The 17,759-nt window shown below is 37.8% G+C and overlaps 1 protein-coding gene across 4 annotated transcripts in view; it reads left to right on the top strand.

Moving 5' to 3' along the window:
- Nucleotides 1-17,759, top strand: part of ADARB2 (adenosine deaminase RNA specific B2 (inactive)) — a 504,709-nt gene that overhangs the window by 435,123 nt on the left and 51,827 nt on the right. For all 4 annotated transcript variants that reach the window (XM_087946315.1, XM_087946316.1, XM_087946314.1 and 1 more), the window contains one exon: nt 13,490-13,658. In XM_087946315.1, coding sequence (XP_087802441.1) covers nt 13,490-13,658 — 169 coding nt within the window. The remainder of the gene's footprint in view (nt 1-13,489; nt 13,659-17,759) is intronic.

Genomic DNA, 17,759 nt, shown 5'->3' with positions numbered 1-17,759 from the left:
ATGTTGCTCATCTTATTATTTTCAAATAATAATAAGAGTAAAAACACTTCCACACTTAACTTGGATAAAAGATGGTAGGTATTTAAATACTGTTTTTCCTATTTAAAGGTGATGCATCTGGACAGTTAACAATGGATAGAAATGTTTTCCGTCTTCTTTTCTTTTCAAATGCATAATCTAAGAAATGTAGTCATCTTTAGAGGAGAAAGCAAGGATGCCTACAGAAGAGTGTTATACCCTATTTCTTTTCTTTGCATCAGAGTTCTTTCTCTCTCTCTTTTTTTTTTTTTTTTTTTTGCAGGCTCTCTCTCTTTCTCTCTTTTTATGAACCTGACAATCACTTTGATCTTAAAAGCAAGCAGGGATGCCTTTTCTATTACCTTATATGAAATAAAGATGAAGTGGACGAAAGGGGCTCTAAACAGCAATTTCATGCTGTGATAAAAGTTGGAAAATTAGAGCCCATATTGCTTGAAATGGATCTTAATCATCACTAAGTGGGGTAGCTGGAGAAAAGTAAAAGTTGACAATCTGTCTCCATGGATCCTTCTAGTGGTTTTAAGATTTAGAATGCATGACACCTAAAAGGAATAAGGAATATTAATGGGCAATCTACTTCTGGCCCTTAGTGGGAAGCTGGTAAAATATGTTTGCAGAATGATGCAATAGTCTATCAGTTTAAGGATCCAACCAAGATACCTTTCAAATAAAATCAATTACACAGCTAGACTTCTTTCACTAATAATAATAATACTTTATTGTCATTGTACGTATATACACAGTATACACATACAACAAAATTCACATAATATCCAGAGACCAGACCCCAACATGCACACACCAAAATTCCCCATCCCCTAAAAACACACAAGCATCCACACAACAGACCAAGTAATACTGTCCAACAGCTCACTGATGATGGTCCTTAAGTTCATTGTTAAGTGCAATTATGGCTCTGGGATAAAAACCTATTCAGAAAACGTGCGGTCCAAGTTTTAATTGTTTTGTATCTTCTGCCAGAAGGCAATAGTTCGCAAAAATTGTAAGCAGGATGGGAAGAGTCTCTGAGAATGTTGTGCGACTTCCTCACACTAGATGGTGGCCATCTTTCAAGAATGCTTTAATCTGGATTCTTATACTGAGCAGACAGTGTGGGGCTAATGGCAAAAATGACTCCTTCCAATTTGATAATTCTTTGAACCATCATTTTATTTATTTATTTATTTATTTGATTTGCCAATTGTTTACAAGATAATAAGTATAAGCGTATACATAGTTGTGAATACATGAAATGGGTACATATAAGAAAAATAAAAGAATAAGAGAAACAATAGGACAGGGACGGTAGGCACGTTGGTGCGCTTATGCACGCCCCCTACAGACCTCTTAGGAAGGGGGTGAGGTCAATAGTAGACAGTCTAAGGTTAAAGTTTTTTGGGGTTTGGGGAAGAGACTACAGAGTCGGGTAGAGTATTCCAGACGTTGACCACTCTGTTGCTGAAGTCGTATTTCCTGCAATCAAGTTTGGTGCGGTTTACTTTGAGTTTGTATCTATTGTGTGCTCTTGTGTTGTTATGGTTGAAGCTGAAGTATTCATTGACAGGTAGGACATTGCAATGTATGATTTTATATACCATGCTTAAGTCAGACCGAAGACGGCGTAATTCAAGGTTTTCTAGTTCTAGAATTTCAAGTCTGGTGGCATAAGGTATTCTACAACGAGTAGAAGAGTGGAGAACTCTCCTTGTGAAATATTTCTGGACTTTCTCAATTGTGCTAATATCAGATACGTAATGAGGGTTCCAGACTGATGAACTGTATTCGAGTATTGGTCTAGCAAATGTTTTGTATGCTCTGGTTAGTAGTGTGATATTACCAGAGAAAAAGCTACGTAGGATTAGGTTAACAACTCTTAATGCCTTTTTGGCTATGTAGTTGCAGCGGGCTCTAGCACTTAGATCATTAGAGGTGAGTATTCCAAGGTCCTTTACAGAGCTTGGGTCATCAACAAGTTCTTGACTATTCAGCTTGTATTTTATTTTCTGATTTTTTTTGCCAATATGTAAGACAGAGCATTTATTGTTGAGATTTGAAGTTGCCATTTGTTTGACCATTCAGATACATAGTCGAGATCTTTTTGAAGGGTAGCAGTATTGTCTGTGGTATTGAACAGCTTTACATCATCAGCGAAAAGAACGCAATTGCTCTTAATATGATCGCAGAGGTCATTTATGTAGAGTATGAAGAGAGTTGGTCCTAGAACACTGCCCTGGGGGACACCACTATTGACAGGTACTGGATTTGATAGGACACTCCCGATTTTGACCATTTGTTGTCTGTTTGACAGGAATGCTTCTATCCAGTTATTCAGTTGTCCAGAGATACCATAGGATTTTATTTTTAGGAGTAGTTTGTCGTGTACCACTGAATCAAAGGCTTTACAGAAGTCTATGTAGATTGCGTCTATTGCTTTGCCCTGGTCGAGTTGTGTCGTCCATATGTTTTTGCAGTGTAAGAGTTGCAGATTACAGGATAGTTTTTTTCTGAAACCAAATTGTTTATTGGAGAGTAGGTTGTTTGTCTCTAAGTGGAGGATAATGGATTGGTTAATAATTGATTCCATGACTTTACAGGTGACGCAGCATAAGGAGATTGGCCTGTAATTTTCAACTAGGCTTGGGTCTCCCTTTTTGAAGATGGGGATGACTGTGGCTTGTGACCATAGGTTAGGCAAGGAGCTGGTTCTGAAAGATTTTTCAAAGATTATGCTTAGAGGTTTGGCTATGGCAGTGGATAGCTTTCTTAAGAAGTAGGCACATATTCCATCCGGTCCGATAGATAGAGATGGTTTTAGATTGCGTAGTGATTTTTCAACATTGTCTTCTGTGAAATCGATATGTATTAGATCATTGTTGTTATCTGTGGTACGGCTAGGAAATACTGGGCATGATCCATTGCTGTTTACAAATACTGAGCTGAAGAATGTGTTAAAGATGTTGGCTTTAATGGTGTCGTCGTTGCAGTCTTTACCATCAGGTCCTATTAAGGGAGGGATGGACCTTGAGTCTTTTAGTTTGTTGTTTACAAAATTGTAAAAAGCACGGGTGGAATTGGTGCTTAGAAGGTTTTCCTCTTGTTTAATGTGATAATTGGTGCATTCGGTCTTTATCTGGTGGCATAAATTTTTGTATCAGTTTTTGAAATTGGCAACGTGACCAGATTTGTTTTTCCGCCAGAGTGATCTCTTTTTGGATTGAAGTTTCCTTATTGATATGGGTAATCTGCTTTTTTGTTTTGTTTTGGGAGTTGTTGTTGGAACATATAGTTTGATGACTCTTTTGACTTCAAGTAAAAATATGTTGTAATGGTCTTCAACAGTATTGCATCCAGTGAATAGAGATTGCCAATCAAGGGAAGAGAGATCGTTGTCTATAAGATCATAGTTGCCTTTTTTGAAGTTACAATTGGGGATTACATCATTGTGGTGATTTTTGTGTGGACGTATGTTGAGACAAAAGTCAATCATATTGTGGTCACTACTGGAAAAGGGTTCTTTAGTTTGTATTCCGTAAATTAAATTCAAACTATTGCAGAAGATGAGATCAAGGCAGTTGTTTAGTCTAGTGTTGTTGGTTACTAGTTGTTCCAGTCCCAGATTTGTAATAGCATTATAGAAGGTTGTGTGTATGATTTCAGTTGTACAGTCATTTAGGGTCCAGTCAATATGAGGTAGATTGAAATGTAATCATGTAATGATCATGTAATCAGCAAAATCAAACATATTGGTGCAGAACTGTTGAATGATGAACAATGCCTGGGAGTTCTTTCCACCTGTTATAGCCACAAATTTTTACAGGTAGACCTCGACTTACAACAGTTCACTTAGTAACCATTTGAAGTTACAACGGCACTGAAGGAAATGAAGTATGACTATTTTTCACACTTATGACTATTGCAGCATCCCCATGGTCACATGATCAAAATTAAGATTGCTTGGCCAGTGACACATTTTTATGAAGTTTGCAGGGTCCCAGGGTCATGTGAGTACCATTTGAGATCTTCCGACAAGCAAAGTCAATGAGGAAGCCAGATTCATTTAACAACCATGTTATTATCTTAACAACTACAGTGATTCACTTAACCACTATAGGAAGAAAGGTTGTAAAATGGGGCAAAACTCTCTTAAAAACTATCTCAGCAACAGAAATTTTGAGCTCACTTATGGTTGTAAATTGAGGTCTACCTGAATTTGTCTATGCTTGAAAATACAGCTGCAAGCTTCAGATCATCTTGTATACCAGGAGAAAAATACAAGTGTCCACCTTTCAGTTATGTTGCATGGCTAAATTATTGTATTGTCTTTACATCTTTCCAAGTATATGGAATAAAACAGAAAATAGTTATAGGATCAAACCTATAAACAAATTTTAGATGAGTTTACCTATAACAATATATGCATTCATACAATCTTGTGTAAATGTTGGAAATGAAGATAATAGTAACAATAATGATCAACAATACATGTGCAGAATTTGACATGAATTCATTATTAAAAGCCTCCTTAGCCTGATGCTCTTGGGATAGGTTGACCCTGCTGGCTGGATATGTGGAAGTAAGGCTATCTATGAAGTATGTACAAAGAAAATGTCCCTCTATAGATACATAAATCTCAGACAAAGACATTTACAAACTACCTGGAACAAACAGTATATGAATGGACTCATGTTCTATCAGTGGCTTATTTAACTGTGGAAAGACATCTTTTGGCACTGGACATCTAGATAATTTTTCAATTTGTCACTGGACCAAATAATGCGAATTAGGACCATGAGCCGTGGGGTCTCAATGGTTAGAGTGCAGTACTGCAGGCTACTTCTACTGATTGCCGGCTGACTGCAATTTGGTAGTTCGAATCTCACTGGCTCAAGGTTGACTCAGCCTTCCATCCTTCCAAGGTGGGTAAAATGAGGACCCAGATTGTTGGGGCAAAATGAGGACCCAGATTATTGGGGGCAAAATGCTGACTCTGTAAACCGCTTAGAGAGGGCTGTAAAGCACTATGAAGCAGGATAGAAGTCTAAGTGCTACTGCTAGTACTATTGAAAATAAAATTCAAGATAGATAGAAGTGTGAATCTACACCAGGCCTATAGAGCACTGTAATGAAATCTTTTGAGGATGGTTATCTTATCCAATGTCCATATTATAGTAAATATAAAGAGTTCTTATCTTTAAAGAGATGGTTCAATTAAAAAGAAAAAGAAAGTCTACCTGGAATTGTTTTAAAGAGCATGTGAATTTCTTGTGGTCTATCTTTGCAGGAGAGTGTAATTCACTCGTCTGAATTTATAGAAAGAACTTAATAAAGGAAGTTCTTCCTAACATTGCCCCATAAGTATACTGAACCAAATTGTTCAGATCAGTTAACATCTAGGGAGCTGCAAATATGCAATCTGGTCCAGACCAGCATTGGGGAGGCCATAATACATTGAACAAAGAAGAAGCAGGCTCTTTTTTCCCTTGTTCACAGCAGGAAGTAAGTCTAACGAACCATGGAAATTAGAACAAGAAGGGAATGCTAAGTCATCACATTTATGTATCTGTCAGTGCCCAATTACTCCCTATAGTGCATTCTGGAGTGCCTTTCTTTTCTGCATCAAAATTATATCATGTAGATTTCAGCGCTTCCACTGAGAGATCTATTCATTCTAAATTTCTTCAGTTGTTAATAATGATTCTTCTTTTCTTCTCTATTTTTCTGCCTGTGATCTTTATTGAAGCATTCTTCACATCATCATTCATATTGTCCTGAACAGTACCTGACTTCTGATTTCCATTCCTCCTCTTGTTTTTTCCTCTTAGAGTCTGGCAGACTGTTCTACTGTTCCTGAATAATCAATTAGCTAATCTATGTATTCCCACTATTTCAATCTTTCCTCTTTTGAATCCCCTTTTCACTTGCAAATGTTTAATCAGTTCTGTTGCCATTCTGATTTAACAACTGGTTTGCCCACTCTGATCATGTTGGGGATAGGGTAAGGGTTAAGGTCAGAGGTAGTATTCAGCAGGTTCTGACCAGTTCTGGAGAACCGGTAATGGAAATTTTGAGTAGTTTGGAGAACCAGCAAATACCACCTCCCACTCCCATCTATTCTCTGCCTCCTGAGTCCCAGCTGATTGGCTGGGTCTTCTTTGTTGCCCTGACAGGAGAACAGAGCTGGAAAATAGTAGGCTGGGGAGGGAATGGAGATTTTGCAGTATCCTTTCCCTGCCATGCCCACCAAGCCAAGCCACACCCACCAAGCCATGCCCACAGAACGAGTAATAAAAAATTTTGAATCCCACTGCTGGTTAGGTTCTCTAGTCATCTCCTAATTAGAGATGAACCAAAGCATACAGAAAGCCTGAATTTGGCCAGGTTTCTGTCTATGACACCATCTCCCTATTTCTCTATCAACATCCTCAGATAATATTTTTATTAGTTAATTTATTTGCCACACATCTCACTTCGAAATGACTCTGAGTCTAATGCTTACAACATTAAAAGCAATGAAACCATGAAGACAATTATGCAATACTGCAGGCTACTTCTGCTGACTGCTGGTTGCCGGCAGTTCGGCAGTTCAATTCTCACTGGCTCAAGGTGGACTCAGCCTTCCATCCATCCAAGGTTAGGTAAAAGGAGGGTCCAGATTGTTGAGGGCAATAGGCTGACTCTGTAAACTGCTTAGAGAGTAAAGCACTATAAGACAGTATTAAAAGTCTAAGTGCTATTGTTATTACAATGCAAGTGAAGTTGAGGCTAACAGATGGAGAGGGAGGGAGCAGCATGTGTGGGGGGAAGTAGGTGGGATTTTCTCCTAATTCAATCACCTCCAATGTGATGCTATCCTGTTGGGATCCAATGCCATCGGGCAGGTCTTCAGACCTTTATGAAAGATTAGAAGGGTGAGAGCCAATCTCACTAAAGGATAAGATGTTCCAAGAAGATGTTCCATGGCAGAGAATGATCTTCTCCTGGACACCATCAGCTGAAATTGCCTGACTGATGAGCCCCCACATGCTGCTGGGATAGGCCAGTCCAATTGGGGTGAGATGTACCTGGATCCATGCTGTGTAAGACTTTAAAGCGAATAACCAAAGTCTTGAATTGCACTAGGAAGCAAACAGAACAGTGGTATAACATGGGCCATTTGAGGGGACCTAAGAACTGCCTGAACCTGCACCAGTTATAATTTCCAAGCGATCTTCAAAGGTAGCCCCATGTAGAATAACAGAATAACAGAGTTGGAAGGGACTTTGGAGGTCTTCTAGTCCAACCCCCTGCTCAGGCAGGAAACCCTACACCACTTCAGACAAATAGTTGCCCAATCCCTTCTTAAAAACTTCCAGTGTTGGAGCATTCACAACTTCTGGAGCCAAGTTGTTCCACTGGTCCATTGTTCTAACTGTCAGGAAATTTATCCTTAGTTCTAAGTTGCTTCTCTCCTTGATTAGTTTCCACTCATTGCTTCTTGCCCTCAAGTGCTTTGAAGAATGGTTTGACTCCCTCTTCTTTATAGCAGCCTCTCAAATATAGGAACACTGCTATCATGTCATGCCCTAGTCCTTCTTTTCATTAAACTAGACATACCCAATTCCAGCATACCCAATTCATATGTTTTAGCCTCCTAATCATCTTTGTTGGTCTTCCTCTTTGCACTCTTCCTAAAGACTCAACATTTTTTTTACATTGTAGTGACAAAGCTGGATGCAGTAGTTCAAACAACCAGAGTTTGAGTGACTGAGCATAGGAACTCTCAATCCAGGAAAGGCCACTGCTAATTGCCATCTGCTCTTTGAGCAGAAGTCACAAGTCCAGGAGAAAATCCAAGTTGTAGACCGAGTCTGTCTGAGTGCAACCACATCCAGAACTAATGTTAAAGTCCTGGATCTCAAAGCTCCATACATCCAAAGCCAGGCAGTTTTGCCAAGATTCAGCTGAAGCCTGTTATCTCCCATCAAAACCTTCCCAACTTCCAGACACTGCAAGAGGGCAGCAACAGCATCGTTTGAATCACCAGGGGTAGATTTTATTAAAGTTTCCCAGTTCTATTTTTGTCAATAACTGCCTTACTCATGTAGCTTTGTCAAGAAAGTCAACCAAATGATAGCAACTTCCATTACTGGCCCTCCTGATTTTTTTCAAAAAAAAAATATATGAATAGGGAAAGCTGCATAGTATATTTTAGTGATTAACATCTACCTCAAAATGTATTAAGTGTGAATAATCACTATTTTTCCGCTATATTTCATACTGGCGTGGAAAATGCATCAGAATCGTAGTGGTGGCCTTCAAATAAGCTTTCTAAGAAATGGCATAAAACATAGAATAAAAGAGTTGGAAGGGACCTTGGAGGTCTTGTAGTCCAATCCCCTTCTCTGTACTATTTCAGACAAATAGTTGCCCGGTCTCTTTTTGTAAGCCTCCAGTGATGGAGCACCTACAACTTCTGAAGGCAAGTTGTTCCTTTGGTCGATAGCTCTCACCATGAGGAAATTTCTTCTTAGCTCTAGGTTGCTTCTCTCCTTACTTAGTTTCCAACTTTTTCTTGTCTAGCTTTTTGGTGCTTTGGAAATTAGATTGAGCCCTTCTTTGTCGGAGCCCCTCAGTCATTGGAACAGCAAATGTTCTAATAACACCTGAATGAGATACAGCCCACAAACTTTCTATTATTGTCCTCACTCCTTAAAAAAAAAGTAGAAAATTGTTCTCAGTACTAAAAGGTTCAAAATATTGTTTTTCTTTTCCATTCTAAAAGTGAACTCTGTTTTCTCTCTTTGCATTATCTGCCAAATTCTTCCAGATCAGCAGTTTTGATGCTGATATTTTATGGATGGGGAGGAAAAGTTTCAAACTGCCTGATCAGACACACAATGTATTCTACGTTAAATCACTTATATATTTGAAACTAGTCTAGTTTCTTTTTTTTTTAATGTAGTTACTCCCAATCTACTTTGATACAGAGTAAGGATAAAGAACAGGAGCAGGATTTGCTGGATTTTCACCAGTCAAGATGAGACAAAAGGCGGGTACTAGACCAATAGAAGAATAAGTACCCGCATAGATGAACACAGAAATGCAGTAAAAAAGCTGGAACACACTTCCTCACTAGTCCAACACATGAAAGCCACAGGTCATAGCATCGACTTCAATGGCACCAAAACCCTAGCCACTATAGAAAACCCCAGCTACAGAATTATCAGAGAAGCCATAGAGATTGAAAAAAGACCTGAAAGCATGAATAGAAGAGATGACTCCACCAGACTGTCAATTATTTGGAAGCCTGCACTCTCAAACAAAAAAATCTCCACACCACAAGCCAGGCAAACACCTAGGCACAAACAGACTCCCCCTGATACCTCCAGCTCAAACACACCCCAACCAGGCACCCAGATGAAACCTAGCTTCCTAATAAATGATAGTCGTCCATTTACTTGGAGCCAAGCCGCACTAAAAGCCTCCAATACAGGAAACACAATGTTGCCAGCCAATCAAGACAAAAAAAGCTACAAAACAGACAGAAGATATTAGAAACACCAATCAAGCAGAACACAGACCAAGACTCCCAACCAATCAGGATGAAGAAAAAAACCATTCTGGCACAGCATAGGCCAGCACCAAATTTAAAACAGAAACAGCTGTGAAAGTCTGACTCACAGACGAACACTATACAGAAGCCTGATGATGGCAGATGAGATTCTGCCGAAACGTTGCTACAACTTTAAAAGCACAACTATAATGACGTGGGAAAATACCCGAACAAAGCTGAATACCCCATATATATATATATATATATATATATATATATATATATATATATATATATATATATATATATATATATATATATATATATATATATAAAAAATTGGTTTCTTCATTTTCTCATTTGATTCATTTCCTACTTTCATAGGAAGTAGGATGAATCCCATCCCATAGAAAGGAATTGTGCATAACCTTTTCTTTTGCCTAATAAAAAGACAGTAGATAACACTCCATAGCAGTTTTTTATGATGGTGATCTCAAAAAAGCCTACAGATGCTTGATTAAAGCAGCATTTAAGCCCCAACGAGTAAATCAATCAATCAATCAATGGTTGGAGGCTCCAGAAAATGCATATTTTTTCCTTTTGTGTGTTTATTACAGTTTAATGCCATTCTTCCCATGAGCTGAAAGAGGTCACAGAATGCTCTCCCATAGATTTTGATCTCTTCAAAGAGGACATTTTGATTGAGTGATGATGAATCATCCAGGACAATCTGGAGATATGGAGATAATCAATATGTACAGTAGAGAGTCCACAATATAGAGCAAATGTTCTGACTCAATGTCCTAGTCTCTTCAATATATTCTTATGCTTCATTTCCTACCACCAGAGGTGTGATGGCTCAATGGTTAAAGATTCTACGCTTGTCAGCTGGAAAACTGACAGCTTGGGTTCAAGACCCAAGCGCCATGCAACGGGGTGAGCTCCCATTACTTGCCTCAGCTCCTCGCTATTCAGCAGTTTGAAAGCATGCAAATATAAGTAGATAAATAGGTACCAGTTTGGTGGAAAGATAACATCATTCTGTGTGTCTTAATCATGCTGGCTACATGACCACAGAAATTGTATTTGGACAATGCTAGCTCCCTCAGCTAAGAAAAGGATATAAGCACTGTGCCCAAGAGTTGGACTCAAGTGACAGAGAAATCTTTTCCTTTACATTTCCTAACAGAAAAATAAATGAAGATGGTTAAAATTAGAGAGTGGTACGCAAGCTTTACATCTTCTGATGTAGGACAGAATTTGTATTGCAATGCTTTGTTCACCATCTTGCCAATTTGGACACATACACACCTCACCAGAACCACTAAGGGATACAGTATGGTATGTGCACACACATGCATAGTATTGTAGTAGTGGCAACAATGGCCATACATAAACTTGCTTTCAGAGATCTCTTCATTAATTGGAAGAGCAAAAGAGTTGAAAGTTGTAGAACAAGCAAGAAAGCAAATTAGGTTACACAGGAATGATAAAAAATTTGCCAAGCTGATAACGGTTTATATGCATGGCTGAAGACATTTGCATTGCTGATAGTCTATTTGCAAAGCTGGTTACAAGTATCTGAAAACATTTTGCAATTTACTCAAGTATTCACTGGAGGGTTACAGGCAGTTGGGTTTACTGGGAATAAATGGTAACAAAAAAGGAAAAGTTAACCCTTGAATGGTAATTCAGTCTCTTGCAGATACAAGATTGGCACTGTTTTGCAAAAAAATCAGTCATAATTAAAAGGAAGATATATTCTAGGAAAACCCACTTTGATCAACCTTCCTACCTAAAGGGGGTTATAATTGTCATCTTATCCGAAAAGTCAAAAGTGTAATGTTATATATATATATATATATATATATATATATATATATATATATATATATATATATATATATATATATATATATATATATATATACATACATACATATATATGCTGATCAATAGCCTCCTGTGTTTCCCTCTGTTCTTCCTGCACTATTGTCATATTTCAATATTTCCATAAAAATGATAGCAATAACACTTAGACTTATATACCGCTTTACATTGCTTTGCAGCCCTCTCTAAGCAGTTTACAGAGTCAGCATATTGCCCACAACAATTTGGCTCCTCATTTTACCCACCTCAGAAGGATGAAAGACTGAGTCAGCCTTGAGCCTGGTGAGATTTGAACTGCCAAATTGCAGGCAGCCGGCAGGCAGCAGAAGTAGCTTGCTGTACTGCACTCTAACCTCTGGCCCTACATGATACTTAGCCTGCTGTGCTTAGTTTTTCCCAAACAGATTTGGGGAAAATTATGCTTGCAGATGATGATGCTTGTGTCTTCACAGATAATGTCTGATTTTTTCAACCCATCTCAGTTTTGTCTCTTTGATTCTCTTGCAATGTGATCCGATTAGAAATTTTTCTAAGAATTCAGTCCTATGTTAAAAGCCCAACCAGTTTTAAATTCATTGACATTCAGCCTAGTTGTTTCTTTATGTTCACCTCCCACCCACTCTCATCATCCCTTAAGTTATTTCATAAAAAAAATTATAGAACACACTTTCAAAATTCTTTCCCAAATAGATAAAACAGGCATCAAGGCGGTAACAAGGATAAAATACTGTTTCCCAGGCTTAATTACCATTATTTTTGGGAAAGTGAGTCTTTTAATAAGCAAACATTGAGTTGAAGCAAGATAAAAATAGAAATGTGTATGTGAGTGCACGCACATGTAGTTTTAAAGCAGCATGTCTCCTGAGATTAATTCTTTTTAATAGTTATTTAATTACTTGAGTTTTACTTAGGCTACAGCATCCTTCACCTAGTTTACAAGAATAAAGCAATGGTTTGCTGAAGGAGATTATGAGCAAATTACTTTCAACCATTTATAGCTTAATACTTGAGGGCATCTAAACATACTATGCTTTTTCTAACCAGACTTTGGAATTGTTTAAATATAACGCTCCTGTCTATGTATGCAACAACTGCTGTAGTGATGTGTATCTTAAATTTTATTCTCACAAAAACAACTGAGTGAAGTAGCTTGATCTAAGAAAATGGTTTATTCCCTAGCTATGACTCTGAACCTTGACCTCTTAGTCCTACTTCATCAGATGAGAGCTTGAGGAGAGCTTGGAATTTGGGAATGCCCATAGCCCTCAAGTATAGTAGATACATAATTTGTCAGATGGATTATTGTAACATGCCCTACATGAGGCTCCTTTGAAAAGTTATTTGGAAGCTACAGCTGGTGCAGAATATCTCTGGAGTGCACTGTCCCAAAAGAAAGAGGTGACTATGGACAAAACACAGCATCTCATATTCTCCTGGACTGGCAAATTCCATTTGCACTGGACATTCTCAAGGATATATGGGTCTTCAGCCATATTGCAAAGCAAGGGAGCAAAGCCTGATAACTGTTCCCATTTTATAAAGAAATACACATTCAATAGTTGAACTAGAGAATTATGCATTAAAATATACATGATATAAAGAAAAGACACTCTAAAACTCACTTTTTATTAGTCATACCAATCCTAAGGAAATGAAAGCTCGCTGTATGTAGGATGTATATTTCTATCATAAAAAAGGAATGGCAGTGATAACAACAAAATAAAGTTCCTGGAAGATTATTGTTCATCTGGGTTGTAGGAATATCTTTATTATTTCCTTATGGGATATATCATCTCTGGTTAATGATTTAAAAAGTAAACTTTTGGGTTGATTTGGATGTAGGAATTAGTGGCCCATATTAAAACAGATCATACATTTATTGCACCATACACATGTGATGAAAACAATGGTTGCTATTTATCCCCATATAATCACCCATTTAGAATCATCTCTGGGGCTACACGAAAGCATGATCTCAAGCCATTATGAGCTTTTGATTGTGTGTGCTGTTTTTTTTCCTCCCCACAGGTATGGACATTCAGCAGGCTCAGGTTATTGTGCTCTCCTCAGGCACCAAATGCCTAAATGGAGAATACCTTAATGATCAAGGACTCGTGGTCAATGATTGCCATGCAGAAATTGTTGCTAGGAGAGCTTTCATTCACTTCCTTTACTCACAGTTGGAGCTTCACTTGAGGTAAGTTTCATTTAAATAATACTCAGGAGGGAAAAGGATTATCCAAGGAGTCTAAAATGCATTTTGGAAAACAAAACTACATGTTGGAGAGAGTATGTAATTTTTCTGAAAAATTGCAAAGGAATGATCAGCCTAGACACAAACACACACCACAATCAAAATTGATAAAGTTGGGTCAGGTTGCTTCATCCAGTGTTTTCTGCATCGAGAGAAACCAATATGGGCTAATCACCACATCATGGAAATAATATCTTCTTTCATGTTCTACAGCATGAAGCATACTGGAATATTTGTGAATCTTAATCTATACTAACTAGTTCCTGGGAAAAATATATGTAGTTGCTAAGAGTCATCAACTTGATGGCACATAATCGTAATTAGCAACACTTGACAGGCAGATTTTAATCTTATCTGCATTTAAAGACACCCAGATTATGCCCACAACTTCTACATTTTGTAGTAGGAAGTTCTACATCCATTGTTCTTCTTTCTTCTTCTGGTCATTGTTTCCAGTTATCTGATGCTTACAAGAAATAAAATCCAGGAAACCACAGCAAAAGGCTTGTTAATTAACCAACCAGTTGGCCTGTTTATAATATCAGTTGATATTCATAAAGTAGCTTTGCTGGTCAGCAAGATGAGATTTCACCAAAAATCTTATTGTATATGCAATATGTTCCAAATGAGATTCAATTGGTATTTGTGGGTATACAACTTACAATAATGCTGTGTAGGAAGAAGCCCAACCATCATCCCCTGAAGCACCCAACTTGCTGCTGCATTTCAATTCTAGTAGTTGTAAATCATTTAACTTTCTTGCCTCACCATCTTCAATCCATGATGTAGATAAAATGGCTCTTGATTCATTAGTAAATACCAACAGGAGGATGGCATGAGAAATAACAGCTTGAAATATATTTGTTTCTTTAAGTGCTCTGATTTCACAGGCTTGCCATTCAGCTGTAGCCTTGGGTAGCCAATAAAATATTGATCATTATAAATACTACAAATTCAGAAACCAATTATTCTAGCCTGTCAAATTTTGATAATCCCTAAATTTGGAAGTCTCAGGCAGGCAGCATAAGGCCCCAATCCACCACCATTATCTTTCTCACATTTGTCTAATAGTGAATTAATTTTAACTTGATGTAACTACATTGCATTGTTGGGTTCAAAGAAGCATTCTATTGAATTCAGACAACAAGAACCATGGATTAAATCAGATGGAAATAAGAAAGTTCTAATGCATATTTTTGAGTTGTCTTTTAACTCACCATCACTGATTCACTGTTGTGGATTCTCCCTCCTTTATTAAAACATAGCTATGTAACTATACAAGGCTGCCTAGAATTCTTTTATGTTGGCCTGTTTTTCTTCAGTAGTGATTAGATATTCATAATAAAGTCGTGTTTCATGAAGCCTCTTGGTTGTATCTGATTAACACACATATCAAAACCTGATAAAAACAGGGAATAGCTGAGAATGAAAAACTAACTACCTTCTCATTATGGGCTTTTTCTTCCACTCTGGCTGAGTCATATTGGGAAAGCTATTTACTATGAATACACTTTCTTGTATTCAGCTTGTCATTAAGGCACTTTGGGGCATAAAAGATCTCTCCAGTGGCACATGAAACAGATAGCAGTCCTTCGGGTTCAATAGTGCATAATAATACTCCCCTCTGTCTGTGAAAAATTCACAGCATAGGACAGCAATCAGAGCATTAATCTGGTCTAAATGTTTCTTGACTGTTAATGCCTTATTGCAACCCAGTCTACCCTAACCTTGTATTTTTCTCATTGTTTGACTTAGATCGACTACCAGGAAACAGAACATTAGCAGTTTTGTCCTATTTTGAGATCATCAGACATTTATGGCCAGATCTTTTTATGGAATTCAAATTCTCTAGCGGGAATTGTATTCATGGAGCATTGCATTTTAGATGGATATAATTTTAGGCCCTATCCAGGTCTTAGTGCTTAGCAGTATGACATGAAGGGTTGTTTAAAATCTATCAAAATCACATAGAGTCTATCTTCCCTTAAACTGTTAGAGAAAGAGAGAAAGGTGTTATGTCATGTCTCCATGTATGCAGTTTTACATGTTATTCAATTGAATATTTAATCATGCCTCCATCTTCCTTCTGTGGATGAAGATTCTTGGAAATGTAGTCCCAACCCTTCTGCTGGTTGAGATATCCGCTTCATTTTTCTGCCTAATGAGGTGAGGGGAAAGCAATCTGTAATAGTCCATTTATTGCTGAATCACAAATTTCTTTACCTCAGATTGGGTAAAATTGCTGGGAATTGTAATTTGGCAACATGTGGAGCACCCCATTTGCTTTTCCATAAAATATGTTTCAAATTCGTTAACAAGGACTATCTAAAGCAGGGATGTCAAACTCAAAGGCCCAGGGACCGGATCTGGCCCACAGGGTTGTTAAATCTGGCCCACAGGGCTGCCTTGGAAACAGCAAAGGACCTGCCCGCTGTGCCTCTACCGGCAAAAATGGAGCTTGTGGGGACTGTGTGTGGCCTTCCTGAGCTCCATTTTCCCTGCCAGAAGGTTGCAGGAGGCCATCACAACTGGAAACGGAGCTCACAAGGGACACAGGCTGCACTCCCAAGCTCCGTTTTCACTGACAGAGGATTGCAGAAGGCCGTCATAACCAAAAAACAGATTCAGGAGCAGTTTTTGCTGGCAGAGTACTTGGGCCACAACAGAAGCCCCCAACACAAGTTGGCCACGCCCACCCTGACCATGCCCACCTCTGTCCCCCAAGGTCAAACACAACTCTGATGAGGCCCTCAATGAAATTGAGTTTGACACCCCTGGTCTAAAGCTAGACATGACTTCAGTTGTAGGATTTGTTGTATTTTGTTTATTATGTAAGTAGCATAATTCAGGTTAAGGAAAGAATTTTCTTCCTCTGCACAGCCCTAAATTCTTTGAACAGATGATGATGATGATGATGATGATGATGATGATGATGATGGAAGAAATTGCCTATTAGCATAAATAGAGGTTGCTCTTTAAATGCAAAAGGTTTTCAGAAATGGAGTTGGTTGGTTGATTTCTTTGTTTCTTTTGGGAGGGCCATGACGGGGAATAGAAAAATTAACTAAATTAGTTACCTTAATACAATTAATGTCATAGTTGGTTTAGTTTCATCGGGCGGGCGGAGGGCAATATGGGAAACTGAAGTTTAAGTAGCACAGGCTTCTGAACTGGTAAGAAAAGATGCAACGTGATGTAATTATATAAATGGTAAAATTGCATCATGTATTATGATATCATTAAGTCTTCCCAAGATAATTATGTCAAGTAGATAAATCCAAGCTCATATATCATTTAATAAAATATTATTTAGTAACTTGCTTGTGAATGTGTGGATTACTTACATAGAAAAGCATTTCAGATGCAACAATGTAATGAAAAAGCTCTTTAATTTTCAGGAGTTATTTTATATATAGGAAGACAGACAAATTGGTTTTTTTACTTTAACATAGTTTACTCTCCAGACTCCAGTAGACCTACTGATGTAAGAAAATCAACCTGGGATTCTTTTTATACTTTGAATATCCCAAAGGTATTTTTTCAAGAGGCAACTGGAATTTCTGGTGTTTCTTTGGATATATTTTGCTACCTATCCAAGAAGCTTCTTGGATGAGAAGTGAAATGTCTTCAAAGAAAAAACAGAAAGTTCAGTTGCCTCTTGAATAAATACCTTTGGGGTAACCATGACCTGGATGACTGAGAATCTCCATAGACATACTATGAATGTTTCTTCTGGATTGCTGGATGTTATATTTGTCAAATGATTAATAAATATATGTGAACTCATATGCAGTCTGTTCTAATACTGTCATGCCATGGTCACAATTCATAAACCACTATCACTTGCCATGCTGATCCATTGAACAATGGAGCAATTTTGGACTATCATTCTCATTCTAGGCTGAATTCTACAGAATATCTCACATCCGCTGCAGCAAAAATTATTATTATGTTTGTCTGATGCTTGATTCTAACTACTATGGATTAGTCTAGTTGTTTTGTAGAGAAGTTCATTTATACAATAACTATACACTCTTTAAAATC

This window comes from Notechis scutatus, chromosome Z (genome assembly GCF_049901735.1).
Source record: "Notechis scutatus isolate UNSWTSFEM ecotype Mainland chromosome Z, rNotScu1.2, whole genome shotgun sequence".
Taxonomy (NCBI): domain Eukaryota; kingdom Metazoa; phylum Chordata; class Lepidosauria; order Squamata; family Elapidae; genus Notechis; species Notechis scutatus.
Note: the sequence above shows the minus strand (reverse complement) of the source record. Positions and strands in the feature narration are given on the sequence as shown.